The following is a 13,989-nucleotide window of genomic DNA, read 5'->3' on the forward strand; positions in this document are numbered from 1 at the left end:
TTGAGAATACTGTGTGGAATTGACTCCTGGACCCCATAAATTCCCATCATTTGGAATGAGAATAGGAGTCGACTCCAAAATTTAACAGAATCGAACAGCCGTAGTTCAGAAACAATGTGAGGCATAGATATTGTTGTAATCATTCCCGATCTTTCAATATCTGTGGTCTCTCTTTTGCACATCTCTTTTGTGTCAATGAGAATGTGAGAGGCACAGTTATGTGAAAGTGAGGCCAGAGCCGGTTCAAGTTTAAATCGAAAACAGACAGAAAAAAATCAAGCCCCCACTTCTTGTCGAGATCTGTGCAGTGCAATAGTCTGAACAACCCAAAAAATCACCTTATTTGTGCGTTATTGAGCCAAACGCTATTCATTTATGAGATGTTCGTCAGATTTTACCAGCAATTTAAATTGTGTTATTAAAACGGTAATCTGACCTTCAGTTTTGAGTATTTTGGTCTGCTCATTCAAAGAAATAGGAGCCTGATCTTGTAATAACTGGAAATAACTGCCTGGCAGCGTTACAAAAATGGCTGCCAAGTGAACAGACTTTGCTATAAGGACTTTATCCTCATTGAATGGGGAGGAGGTGGAGCTAAATACCTACAAATTTTCTTTAATTTTGGCAGAGAGAGGAATGTATTATACTTTAAAAAAAAAAAATCAATAAAAACTTACCAGTATTTTTCCATTTTTCTACAGGCTTTGTGCAGTCGGATGTCAGCATTACTGCTGCTGAGCGCTGACTGGCTGGTGAGCTCATCAGCCCATCAGCTGAGGAAAGTAATTTGCGCTCAGTTATGTCATGACTTTACTTATGGCACTTTATAAAACCCTTATAACTAGAGTTGAAAGCGTTGGAAAATATAACAGTCGTGTTAAAATATTTATGCTGATGTGTTGAGAAAACGAGTGCATTTCTCTGTATAAACACATTTACAGATTACGACACTGCTCAAACGCTCATATGAACCGATTCAATTCAGACTCTCCTGGGAGCGCCCTCTAGCGTCTGACCAGTAATCAGAAGGTAGTTCTCCTCACTGGAAACTCTGGCGGGGCTTGCGAGCGCTGCCTGCAGCCTTATCACACCCGCATAGACGGACACAGACGGAACTTTGAATCAAGGCGGCGCAGCGACAGGGCGCAGTGGGAGAAAACGGCAGAAGGCATGACTCGATTAGTCGATTAATCGGACGCCTGTCGACAGATAAATGGATTGTAGACGTATCCGTTAGCTGCAGCCCTGTGAGGCAGCTGATTAAACTGCTCCTAAATCAGTTTCTCCTGCACTGCTCCTAGTCCGAGACGCTTCGCGCGCAACCAGCCTGCATCTACAAGAGTTCAGAAACTCTCCGACTCAAACGCCACATGAAAATCGAGAGGAAACGACTAGGCACGGTTACGTTACGTCCTTGTAAGTTACTCACAGCTCTCGCTCTTAGCGCCCAGTCCAAGTGTCTGTTTGCACGGGTGGCATTGGTGCATCGTGTAGCACACAGCATGGCTGCTCTTTTAGGACGAGAATTTCTCACATGGCGCGGAGCGAGGAAAAAAAATCCCACGTTAAAGAATTTCTCCGCCGCTGTGTGAATCACCGCAGAGCTGCCGTTACCGGGGAAACGGACCGGCCCTGACGTCAGCACGAGTATAAAAGGCAGTCAGTGGAGGCAGGATGACAGCAGTAACACCGGCTATGTGCCCGTGCCCACACACACACATATATTCGCAGACTTAGCGCACACATCCACGAAATTACACACTCACACAAGCACATACACACGCAGACTCACACGCACAGACACACGCTCCACTCCACTACGGCAAACACACAAGGAGTTTTCCCTCAGAGCAACAGCGGCAGGCACCAAGCTGCTCTAAAATCCTCAGCAGAGTGAACAGAAAGCCCTGAGCAGCAGCTAAAGCTGCCAGCTAACACAATCTCGGATTGTTTGCCTCGTTTAGGGGATGAAAGACTCTTTCCAGCATCGCAGCTTCTCTTTCCTCTCATTACTAGTTCCCCTGAAGCTCTCTTTTTTGCCCTCTCCCCCCCTGTTTTCAAGAAGAATTACAGCTAGCTTTAACTGACTAGCATCTCAGCAAAATAGCTTCTGTTTTCTCAAGAATGCTAGTGAGGCTTTTAGGCTTCCTTCAGTCTGCAGTCTCACAAAACTGGTTTTAAAGGACACTCCAGCCAAAATGAAGCATTTTCCATTACTACATCTGTGTACTTGCATCATATGGAGGATCTACAGTGAGAGTTCTCAGGTTTAAAGGCCTTCTGATGAGGCATCTTGAAGGTGGAAGCATGGCTTTAAAGTTCTTAGGCACTGTGCTGGAATTCAGAAACGATAAAAAAGTTACAGTCCTAAAATCTGATTGGCTGAGCCACGGTTGAAGCTGATGCAAAATACTTTTATATAAGCACATCTATGACCGACTCACAACACTTGAATTCTGTATCGCTGCGCCACGGCTATTAATGCTGCTGGCAGGGATCACCAAGTGTGCTGATGAAGTAAGAGCCTGTTTTTGTTTAAACTGAGGAGCTGACAACTTATTTTCTTAACTAGAACCAGGCTGGTCAGCTAGTTAACAGGCTACAGGATAGCAAACATGCTGAACAACTCCTTTATTAATATTACAGACTTGAATTAAAGTACTTACGGTATGATTCACTGTAAAATGGCAATATAAAAGACTAAAGAATTTCACTTGAATAGCTTACATGCTTCAACTGGCAATTTTTCAGTCTGATCTACCTTAAGTATCATCAAACCCAGGCTGAATCGCAAACAGCTCCATATTGCCTAAATAGTGCACTCTGGAAGTTTTGAAATTCTAGCTTCTACAGCCAGGTAGTGCACTATATGTTGAGTATGGATGTAGATGAATCCCAAATGGCTATATGTTATGCACTGTTGGGGTGCAGGAGCCAGTATTTGTACTATGTAGGGAGCAGGGAGCTGTTTGAGGTTCAGCCCCAGCATGGGAAAAGGGGCACTAGCTTGGTGCTAAATAAGACTTGTGGTGGTAATTTGGTGACCAAAAAGTACTTATAAAGCGAAGGTATTATCATATGGTCATTATTATACAACAAAAAAAAATTAAGAAGTGCATGAAATAATCGCAATATACAGTGACATTCTTCTACTGTGTATTGCATCAGGCTTATTGATTAAATAGAGCTGTATATCTATGGAAAATATTCTTTAAATCTTTATTAACTGTGGCATAGCAAGAATATGGCTGTATGTATACAGTCATAAGGAACCCTATATTTTGTATTGATAAAGTAGACCTACTTATTAATAAAAACCTTTGCAATTTTGCAATTAATAAGTTTTGTTGTTATATGCTTGACAATATGCCGCACATGCTGACACCAGCAGAGGAGCGAGCATTGACAAGTTTGAAGGATAGGCGTAGTAGGTATTCTTTATTCCTTTGAAAGTTAGATATGGATACAAGTGTTTGGGGATTGGCTGTTTGAAAATATTTCGGCTAAATTATTTGTTTAACAGAGAAATATCACTAAAAACAGCTGGCAGCATTAGCCTCTAGATCAGCGACTAGAGGTCAGGGTGCTGTAGGGATTCCCAAGGGATAGTTTTGCATTTGAGTAATGCATGCTGGGTATTGTAGTGAGACAAAAGCTGAGGGGTGCAATGCTAAATTAGAAAATACTATATACTATAGAATGTAATAAATTACATATTAAACGGTAGTTTTAGGCCAGAATGCACCTTTAAGATTTCTTTATCACATGAACACCAGTATGCGAGCACTCAAATCTCAAACAAAGTCTCATAAAATAAAATTTCTTGCAAACACACATACATGCTCTAACAACACGTATACTAGAAGGAACTTGGGACAACTATTGAAAAAGATTCTACATTTTCTGTTCTAAATAATTCTCATTTATTTTTTTTCTTCTCCACTTACAAAATGTATGTGGTTTTATATACCGTTAACTGTAGAACAAACTCAAATGAAGCCTTGAAAAAGTTTTAGAAGTCTATATACGCTCTTTCAAAACACCACTATGGCTAATTTGGCAGCAGGATCATTCAGCGTCTGAGTGGGATCAACCACTCGCTCAATATCGAAGTGCCATCCCACAATTTTTTCACATCCGGAATTGCTCAGCAAAAGCCCTGTCACTCACAGTTCCTATGGCAACCAGCCTCTGAATTTAGCACAGGAAAAGGAAAAAAAAAAGAGAGACAGCAATTACTCCTTGTATTGACAAAGCGTGTGTGAGAAAGAACATGGGAGAGATTCTCTCTGCCCAGTTTAGCCTCAAACGAGTGTGTGACTGAGGGCCCATGTGCAAAAAAACAAAAAAAACAATTCACACTCAACTGCTCTCTGTTCGTCGTCTTGGTGCTTCCGACTGGGCCATTTGTCAGAGTAGTCAAACAACGGACGAAAAGGATAAAGAAATTATGTAGTATGCTTCTGGGATACTTGATGTTACACTGAGGCTTCCTTGACATCTCATTAAAAGAAATTGGAACGTTTTAAAAAGAAAGGTAAATGAATCATTGGAGTAAGAGGGTTTGGCTTGGCGTATGTTTACTGTGTATTAATTGCCCCCAAAAATGTTCCAAATAGCTGATAATTAACCCCTTAACAAGCCATGGGCCCACCAGTGGGCCCAAAGTATTACTTACTTCTATAACCTAAAAAGCTCCATTAGTTTGCATTGAAGTCCCTGTAGTTACTGAATAATAAGCCTGGTATGTTCAGGATTTAATGCAGATCAGTTATGTGTGTTCTGACCCTTTGGAAGATATTTATTACCCTATTATTAATTATTAATTACCCTATTATTAATATTAATAATATTATCATCTCATATATGGCTTTTGTACATTATCCACTAGTCCTAAGACACTGCATTCATGACCACAGGTACTTGTTACAGCCTAGGCATTATTAGCCTGTTCTGCTATCTGACACTGCCAATTTCTGGAAAGCTGCTTTGTGACATTGACTCTTATTCATTAAAGCTGAGCAGAAAACGAGTGCAGCCTTAACCACCCTGACAGACAAACTGGTGCCATATTTACATATCATTTGCAAAGGACATGCGCCAGTTTGCCCTTATGTACATATAATTATATGTTTTCTACACAAAGCACAGCCTAATTTATGCAAATGTTTTAATAGTGAGCCAATAAAAGCTTATCACTAAAGATTGTTAATGATCACTTTTAGTGATTTTTACTGTTCTAAACCGTATATAAACCCTTCTTTTATTTCTTTTCCAGTCAAAATGACAATTGTATGACCCATTTTTGACAAAGAGGCCTTCTGAACTTGATAAAATTTCATTTTTTCAGTATTTAGAGAGTTCACTTTTTCACTTCATTGCAGCTTCTATTTTTTTTTTTTTTGGTAAACTGCTTTTAGTTTTTCAATAAAATCTGCAAATCATGTTTGACACTTAGAAGTTGGTTGCATTTCTGCCTTTAACTGTCCAGGTAATCCCAAAGACTTTCAGTGATGTTGAGGTCTGGTGTCTTGGAAGAACAACCTGTTGTTCTGAGAACACCAGCATTTGCAAATTTTCTTAAATTTTATAATTTCCTTTTCTGAATAACAGCACTGTTGTCTACTCACAATGAAAGGAAGGATAGAAACATCTGCAATTTTTTAAATCGGATTGATTGATTTTCTCCTCTGCAAAGTTTTAAGTACGTTTTAAAAGAATTGATCTTCAAGGGTTCTTTAGTAAAGAAAATGGTTCTATATGGAACCATGAACACTCAACAAACCCACTGCATGATTAAGGGGGTCTTTGCTTTGTGAAAGGGTTCTTCAGAGTAATGGAGAATGTGCAGATAGTCATATATAGAACCTTGTTGAAAATGGTTCTATATAACACCCAAACTACTATAAAGAGTGTCCTGTTTATCTAATGGTTGGTTTTGGTGGTTTACCAGGTCTTGCGCAGTTGTTAGGAGTCCCATTTGTGAGCTCTGGTTTTGGAAACTCTTGTTTTTTTTTTATTAATTTCCTTTAACTTTCCCCTTCTTTATGCAAGTGAATCATGTTATACCCAATCTCCTCAGAAATATCTCCTGAAAATAAGAATAACTTGTAAGAAATGGCCAATTGACCGGACACTAAGTAAAGGAACGATACCGTATGTAACAGAAGAATAAGGGCCATTATCTGCTTTCGAAATAGCTATGTAAATAAGACTGAGCTGAATTGAATATATCTGCTCCTGTATGTATTACTACACTCTCTTGTGTCTGCTAAAAGTGTGTCAAAGCTTACAGTAATAACTCCTCCAGAAAACCAGAAAAGGGCTCCTTATAAACAGTGCGTGTCCAGGTAGTCTCTGCCTGTGTGAGGTGTATGAGGCTTGAATCGGAGCTCAGCTCTGCTGCTGATTTGAATAATTGAAAGTGTGATGAAACCCACTGTCAGTGCGCTGCTCGCCTTCTGAAGTGCTTTTACCGACACGCCGGCTAAAACACCGCAGCATTCACCGCTTAACTGTCTAAAGCTGAAGGTTTAGGATTTAAAATTTTATAATCACATTTTTTTACTCTCTCCAGGGTCCCCACTCAATCAGAAAAACAAGTCTACCATCGACTCAATATTGTCCCAAACACATGAACACATACCATCTTACTCTCAGTCTCTTTCTCACACACATGCACGCACACATTATAATAATATATAAACAATAAGAGGAACAGGGGAAAAGCATACTGGAAAGGAGATGTGATTTTAAAGGGGCTATATTCCACATATTTCCTCTTTTTTTCCCTCCAGAACTCTATTTATAAAGTTTATGGGGTTTTATGTGCCAGAGGCAGCAGTAATTCATTTTTACATGGCCATCTGTCAACCTCTGTGTCTTAATAATATGTAAGTGTTTGCTCTTTCTCATTGGTCGCCCTGTATTTTGCCTTGTTCAAAGAGTAGTTTGGACTGAAATGTACAGTGTTAGTTCAGGCTGATAACATAAACTTTCCCCTTAGATGTATAGATCCACTGAAAGGCTGCAATGCTCAGTTTGCTTCCTGATAGCCAGGAATAGCACAACATTTAATAATGTTCCCCACGTCTTCCTTTGCAAAAATTTGTTACAGCTGTCTGCAGTAACAACACTCCTTATCTCTCCATTAGTCTGAGCAAGGCTAATCGTCTGTAGGCTGAACAGGCCATGATGAATCTATTATGACATGACATCACAGCCAGGATGAGTTAAAAACGGGCTGCTTATTTTACAAACATGGACTGGAGAGTGAAGGTGTTAAAACTTACATCTAAAAGCTGAATTATTGTTATAGCCCCTTTAAAAGTCCAAGATAAAAATAAAAAAAAATAATATAAATAAACAAATCTGGTAATACAAAAAATACTAGAATAAATGCTAAAGAGATTGAATGGATCCAAAACAGATGCTTGGCATCTAAACGGAAAGTAAGGCGGCTAGTGGTTTGCACTTACTTCTCAGCAGAACTCAAATCAAAGCTGGAGGCTGTCTCCAGAAGAGGGTTGAAAGAGGAGGAAGAAGAGGTGGTAGTAGTGGTGGCTGGTGGTGGTGGTGGTGGTGGTGAGGGTGATTGTGAGGGTGGGTTAGGTAAGCATGGGGGTGCAGGGGAGGAAATCGAAAAAGGGGTGTTGGATTATTTTTTCTTTAAAAATTTGCATACCTGCAAGAATTGGCACGAACGCTCCTGCTGACAAGCCTCTGCTTTCACTAGCGCCTTATCTACATTTATGGCGGCCTTCTGGTAGACCTGGCGCGCCCTGCTCACCGTGAGAGAGGACGACCACGAGCTCTTCTTCACCAGCTGCGTCCCGTCCACTCCCAGCGATGGTACTGCAATGGCGCATGACTGACATTTTGCCACGTCGTTGTTGCTGCGTGAGCTTTTCAGCATCGCCCCCTCCTGGTATGCGTCCAGGAAGTACTGTGACTGCGACTTGTCTGGGTGCCGGCCCATGGTCATGACTCCAGGGGGTGCCGGGGCATGGCGCAGTGGGCAGATGTCCCGTTCAGGTTCATCCGAGCTCCAGTAGCCTGAGGGTGGTGCCCTCTGCTTGGGTTCGGCAGACTTGCAGCGCTCACGGCTTTTGCTGCGTTTCCGTTGTCTCTGTGTCGGCGCCGGTCCTCCTTCTCCGTCTGGACTAGCCTTGCCCCCACCTCCACCCCCACCATTCACGCTACCCTTGCTGTGGTGTGGCCCTTCAAGAGAATGGGACTTGGTGAAGAGTTTCTGCACCGAATGCACCAAGTGCCGGATACGCCCCGGACTGTCATTGCGCTGCTCCAAAGCGGCCGATGCAGCAGCTGCAGCAGCCCGTTTGTACTGAAGTGTGTGGTAGCCATCCCGGGACACAGGAAGCTGGCGGTCCAGCTGTTCCAGCAGGTTTACCGGTACCCGCTGCTGACCTTTGGATGCGCCTCCACCTGTGTAGGGTACCAAGGCACACTCATCCTTCAGCTCGTGGCTGGAGCTGTAGTGGCGCCGTGGAAACGTCCCATAAGGCACCGCTACACAGTCTGGCTGGTAGGAGCTCCGTCCCGAGTAGTAAGGGTGCTCTGGCGGGGGCGGGGCATCAATCTGGCCAATGAGGTAGGGCTTGCGGTCACCATGGTGACCTAGTGGGTCATAAGAGGGTTCGCAGGCCACCACATGGTGATGGCTGCGGCTGCCGGACAGGCCTTTCATCATCAGGACAGGGGGTCAGCCGGCCACAGCCGGGGTCATCCACACACGCTTCGATACACTGCTCTGAACTCACCCAGATCAACCTGTAGAACGTAAAACAAATGAAAATGAACAACAATGACCACAAGGCATTTCATTGCTGTCACAAGAAAACCTCATATTGAAAGATCCCAGAACAATATCATTATAAGAGATTCTGAATTTCTACTGGCGCATTCATCCTGAAAATGATATGAGGTTTTCTTATCACAGCAACATGCTTGGTGTATTCTAAGCGTTCCCAATATTACTCTACATATTTCTAGTTATTTTTCCCAGTTTGTTTCAACTTCTCAGGTAATTATCAAGACTTTCTTGAGTTGGGTCAGATGTAGTAGGGCAAGGATATCACAAAAATGTGCAGAGGGAACAATGGATTCCCAAGGCTGAGAACCACATGTGTACATCTACTGTTGTTGAGAACATTTATTTTCAAGCTGCAAATGCACATAATTTAAGATATCACTCGCTAAGCTACAGTGAGCAAGAAGGGAACACATCAAACATTGATTAATACAGTGTCTGACTGGAGAGACCCTCTGTACCCATTCGCATAGTTGTGTACAAATAAAAACCAATAAAGGGATGTCATAGCAGTCCAGGTTTGTATATCACATGTTCAGTCCATCTCAGCTTTAATAAAAGCTCTGCACAGCCTGTACTTTGCCACAGCAGACCAGTGAGTCGCCCATCTCAAAATCCACGCCTCTATCCCCCTAAAAAGAAATTGTCCCAAATTGATTTCTATTTCTTCTAGATCTATATCTAGGAGCATGGGGCAATTGAGATTCAAATGGAGACAAACAGAATGTGATGCAGTGCTGCATGCCACTCCTGGAGTTGTCCTGCAGGGTTTCCATGGTATCTCTCTGCTCTTTGTAATGCTCTCTTTATCTCCGCTGATCTGTTTTAGGAATGCTAAAATCTGTCAGCAAGAGTGGCAATGCTCCTTGCTGCTTTGCTCTACCCATTGTTGAGTTTCTCTGTACACATCATCACAGAGGAGGCCTGACCCTCCTTTCCGATTTTGGAAAAGAATGGTATTTGCCCCCAGGTGAATCTGCCACTTTCAGGAGGAAAGCATGTCTCACAAGGGTCGAAGGAAGGTTCTAGTGGCAGTCCATCCTCAAAGGGAGGGTGTCAACAAAATTGTAGACTTCAGGTAGGGCAGTATCTCGATTCCTCCACACAACTTGCAGCAAAAAGTTACCCAAGAAGCCCTTTGTATTCTTTGTCTGTGCAGGGCGATTGCACAATACTTCAGTGTACTGTAATCTCTCGAAACTAAGGTAAGTGCTACCAGACATTAACTAGTGCATAGCTTACCTTGAAAGCAGAGCGGCCAACTAGAAAGCTGTGGTTTGGCTGTTATCAAATTAGGCCTTGCTTATACCTGGCATTAACATACATCTTGGGTGATCTGATCATAAGTGAACAGTCTTAAACACAACCATTGTGATACAACAACTGAAACCTTCTTAGGAAGTGATCAGTGATGCATATCACCACATAACACCTTCAGGGCATTGTGATTCTTGCAAAGATCGAGGGAAGGTTCTACCAGAAGCCCCTCGAACCCTCGAAGGGAAGGAAAATTGTAGACTTCAGGAAGGGCCATAGCATAACTCTACAACGAAGCGTTACCCCATTAACCATGCAATGTATATACGTTAGATGCACTGTGTGCTCACGTTATCCTTGTCTATACATGCCAACTGCGAACAATTTCAGTGCACTGCAATCTCTTGAAACTAAGGTAAGTACTACTGAACATTAATTAATGTATAGCTTACCTTGACAGCAGAGCAGTCCACTAGTTATCTGTGACTGGCTTGTCTATTATCATATTAGGTCGTGCCTTGAGCAAGTGAGCACTCATATTACATGTTCATTGTTCAGGTACAAAGCATGGCAAGGTGGAAAGCTAGTCAACGAGAAAAAGAAATGGAAACGAGGGTACGTTCATGATAATCTGTCCCATCACATAGGCTGCTGAGAAACTACCATAATTCCTGAGGTCTGATCATCACTCCCAGCACCTCAGATTTAGCATCACCTTGATTTCTTCATATCTCACTTTTCATTTCACACCGACTCTAGAGTACATCTCCCTTTACTCTGCACTCTTCTCCCAAGACCCCCTATACCGCCTCCGCCATGCCCTGCAATCTCCATAAGTAATCGTGGTGAAATGAAGATTGATTTTGCTATTTTCAAAGCAGGCAGGTTGCCAGTTGTGGATAAATTTAGCTGGGAAGGAAAAAACAAGTAACATCCCAGAGCCTCCACAGGGCGGCAGTGGATTTTTTTTTGGGGTTGGCTGTACCCTTGGTGCTCCTCACATCCTCTCAGCTCCTCATTACTGCACTCTGTCAGTCAGACGGCAGCATCCGTTTCGTTCGCCCCGGCGCTTTGTCAGCCCCAATCTGGGTAATTGCAGGTGGCGAGGCGCTCCTTATTCAGCTGCGCTAATTACGTGACGTCGGAGATGAAGAAGCGCCGCTGCTTTAGGAAGAGCACGCTACGGGTGGGAGAGTGGTAGGGGGAGTAGAGATAGATATAGAAAGAGAGAGAGAGAGAGAGAGAGAGAGAGAGAGAGAGAGAGAGAGAGAAAGAGAGAGAGAGAGAGAGCAGCCTACCCTGTTATTAGAGAGGTTATTATTGGGCCTTGTGACAGTCTAATGGCAGATTGCTGCAGTGGCTTGGAGCACAAAGCCTCTGATCTCAACACACACACACATACACACACACACAGACACACACATACACACACACACACACACACACACACACACACACACACACACACACACACAGGAAGAATGGGGCTCATTTACAGAAATCCTTTGTACGGACAAGCTTAGAATGAGAGTCACAGAGATCCACAGGGGTCAGAGCAGTAGCGCAATGGGAATGCCTCTACATTATGTGGACTGTGTTGGTCGACGGTGCCCTTTTGTGCTGATGTCACATTTACACACATATATACCCTTCATTTATTTACTAACCAGTCAAAACTTCCATTAAGTACAAGTGATCCATTTTCAGGACATACTTCTGTGGAGATTCGATATAACATAATTCACTTTTATAAGGAAAGAGTGAGACGAGCAGCAGTGTGTTACCTGAATTTTCGCTGTCTTTTACAGTTCACAGTCTCCTCTGCAGACCAGTTTCTGCTCCCGCCATGTTGAATGTTATAAACTTTTGCTATAACGCAAGCGCACATGCGCAGAGCGTACTTCAGCCTTCTGATTAAGGATGTAGATTTACAGGATTACCCACCTCGTTCAAATGGATAGAAAGTGAATTTCGAAGTGTATGGCCTGAATGAGGCTAGTCTATTTCGACTGAGGTGTATACATGGACGCATTGTATTCAAATTGAGCTATCAGTCGGATTATAAATAGATTATGAGGCTGCATGTAAACATGGGTTTGAAAGGATGTGTAGCTGTCAAAAAGCCATTAGTGAGACAAGAAGAGCACTTGTAAATTAAAGCTGCTCAACAATGGACTGGCCACTTCAGATTCCTAGGCCAAAAACCAGAATTTGCTGGCTGTGATCTTTGGGCCCTCAGGTGTCACCGCATTAAAACCAGACATGATTCTGTAGTGGAAATCACTACATGGACTCTTCTGAAAACCACTGTCTGTGAAAACAGCTCATCGCCTCATCCACAAATGCAAGTTAAAACTCTAAAACGCAAAGAAGAAACCAAATATAAACAGGATCCAGAAATGCTGCTGCCTTCTCTGGGCCCAAGTTCATTATTTTTGGAAATCATGGACACTGTGTCCTCTAGTGGGCTAAAGACCACTCAGCTTGTTATCAGCGCACAGTTCCAAAGCCAGTATTCATAATGGTATGGGGTCCATTAGTGCACATGGCATGGGTGACGTCCACATCTGTGAAGGCACCATTAATGCTTAATGAAATCTACATGTTTTGGCAACATATGCTGCCATCCAGACGACGTCTTTTTCAGGGAAGTCCTTGCTTATTTCAGCAAGACAATGTCAAACCACATTCTGCATAAATTACAACAGCATTGCTCCGTATTAAAAGAGTCTGAGTGCTAAACTGGCCTGCCTGCAGTACAGACTTGTCATCCACTGATGACATTTGACGCATCAAATGTATAACGTATCAAACAAGAATGAGAAAACATTTCACTTTCACTTTCACTACAGCAGTGTCTCCTCTGTTCCCAAACGCTTACATAGTGTTGTTAAAAGAAGGGGTGATGAAACACAGTGGTAAACAGGCCCTGTCCCAACTTTTTTTGAATGCGTTGCTGGCACCAAATTCAACATGGGCATATATTTTTCAAAAAACAATAAAATGTCTCAGTTTCAACATTTAACATATTGTCTCTATGCTATATTAAATAAATTATAGGGTTTACATGATTTGCATATCATTGCATTCTGTTTTTGTTTACTTTTTGCACAGTGTCCCAACTTTTTGGGGTTGTACTAACAAATTTATATATATATATATATATATATATATATATATATATATATATATATATATATATATATATGTATTTGTCAGGCTTATGTGTATATTTTCTCATGTGTATTTTTAAATTATATAATTATATGTTTCTTGCTTTATTACTGACATTAACAGACCAATGACTTGGACTTAATGGCTGTTTTAACTGAACTTTAACTGTAACTACCTGAATGGTGGTCAGTATGTCAGTGCAATGTACTACTGCTACGCCAAGGAGTGTGTTCCTTAGGAAAAACAAGATGAAGCGATAGAGCATGTGAGAGCAAAACAATAGCATAGAATGACACTTGGCCACTTGTTAGTTGTTCTCAAAGGTGGCAGCTCTACATGTTTATAGGAGGCAGGGCACCTGGAGAGCAGGTTAAAGTTTTATTACAGCAGCTGAGCTTTGAGTGAGAGAGAGAGTGTGTGTGCGTGTGTTGTGTGAGTCTCTCGGTGGCGTTTCAGTGTGTGTACGCTGACAGCTTTGCCAGCACAGCAGTCCAACGAGCTACACACAGTGACACGGCCGTCCTGTGGGGAACGTAGCACACACAGCACACACATACCACACACACTGCCACCGCTGCCTCTTCACACTTGGTATGAGCGCAATTAGTGTGACTCACTGTCTCACAATGTCTTGTCCAGCGTATTCAATGTTCTGCATTTATGGTTGGGCTTTGAGCCTAGTCTTGTACGGTTGTGCTGAATTTTTGTTTTTAATGTTTAATTAATTG

General features: G+C 42.3%; 1 protein-coding gene across 1 annotated transcript in view; it reads right to left on the reverse strand.

The window, feature by feature from the left end:
- dlgap1a (discs, large (Drosophila) homolog-associated protein 1a) overlaps positions 1-13,989 on the reverse strand; it is a 203,941-nt gene that overhangs the window by 63,264 nt on the left and 126,688 nt on the right. Inside the window, exon 3 of the mRNA XM_036556772.1 lies at positions 7,685-8,790. Within this exon, the coding sequence (XP_036412665.1) occupies positions 7,685-8,710 (1,026 nt within the window). The 5' untranslated portion in view covers positions 8,711-8,790. The remainder of the gene's footprint in view (positions 1-7,684; positions 8,791-13,989) is intronic.

This window comes from Colossoma macropomum, unplaced genomic scaffold, assembly GCF_904425465.1.
Source record: "Colossoma macropomum unplaced genomic scaffold, Colossoma_macropomum, whole genome shotgun sequence".
In the NCBI taxonomy this organism is placed as follows: domain Eukaryota; kingdom Metazoa; phylum Chordata; class Actinopteri; order Characiformes; family Serrasalmidae; genus Colossoma; species Colossoma macropomum.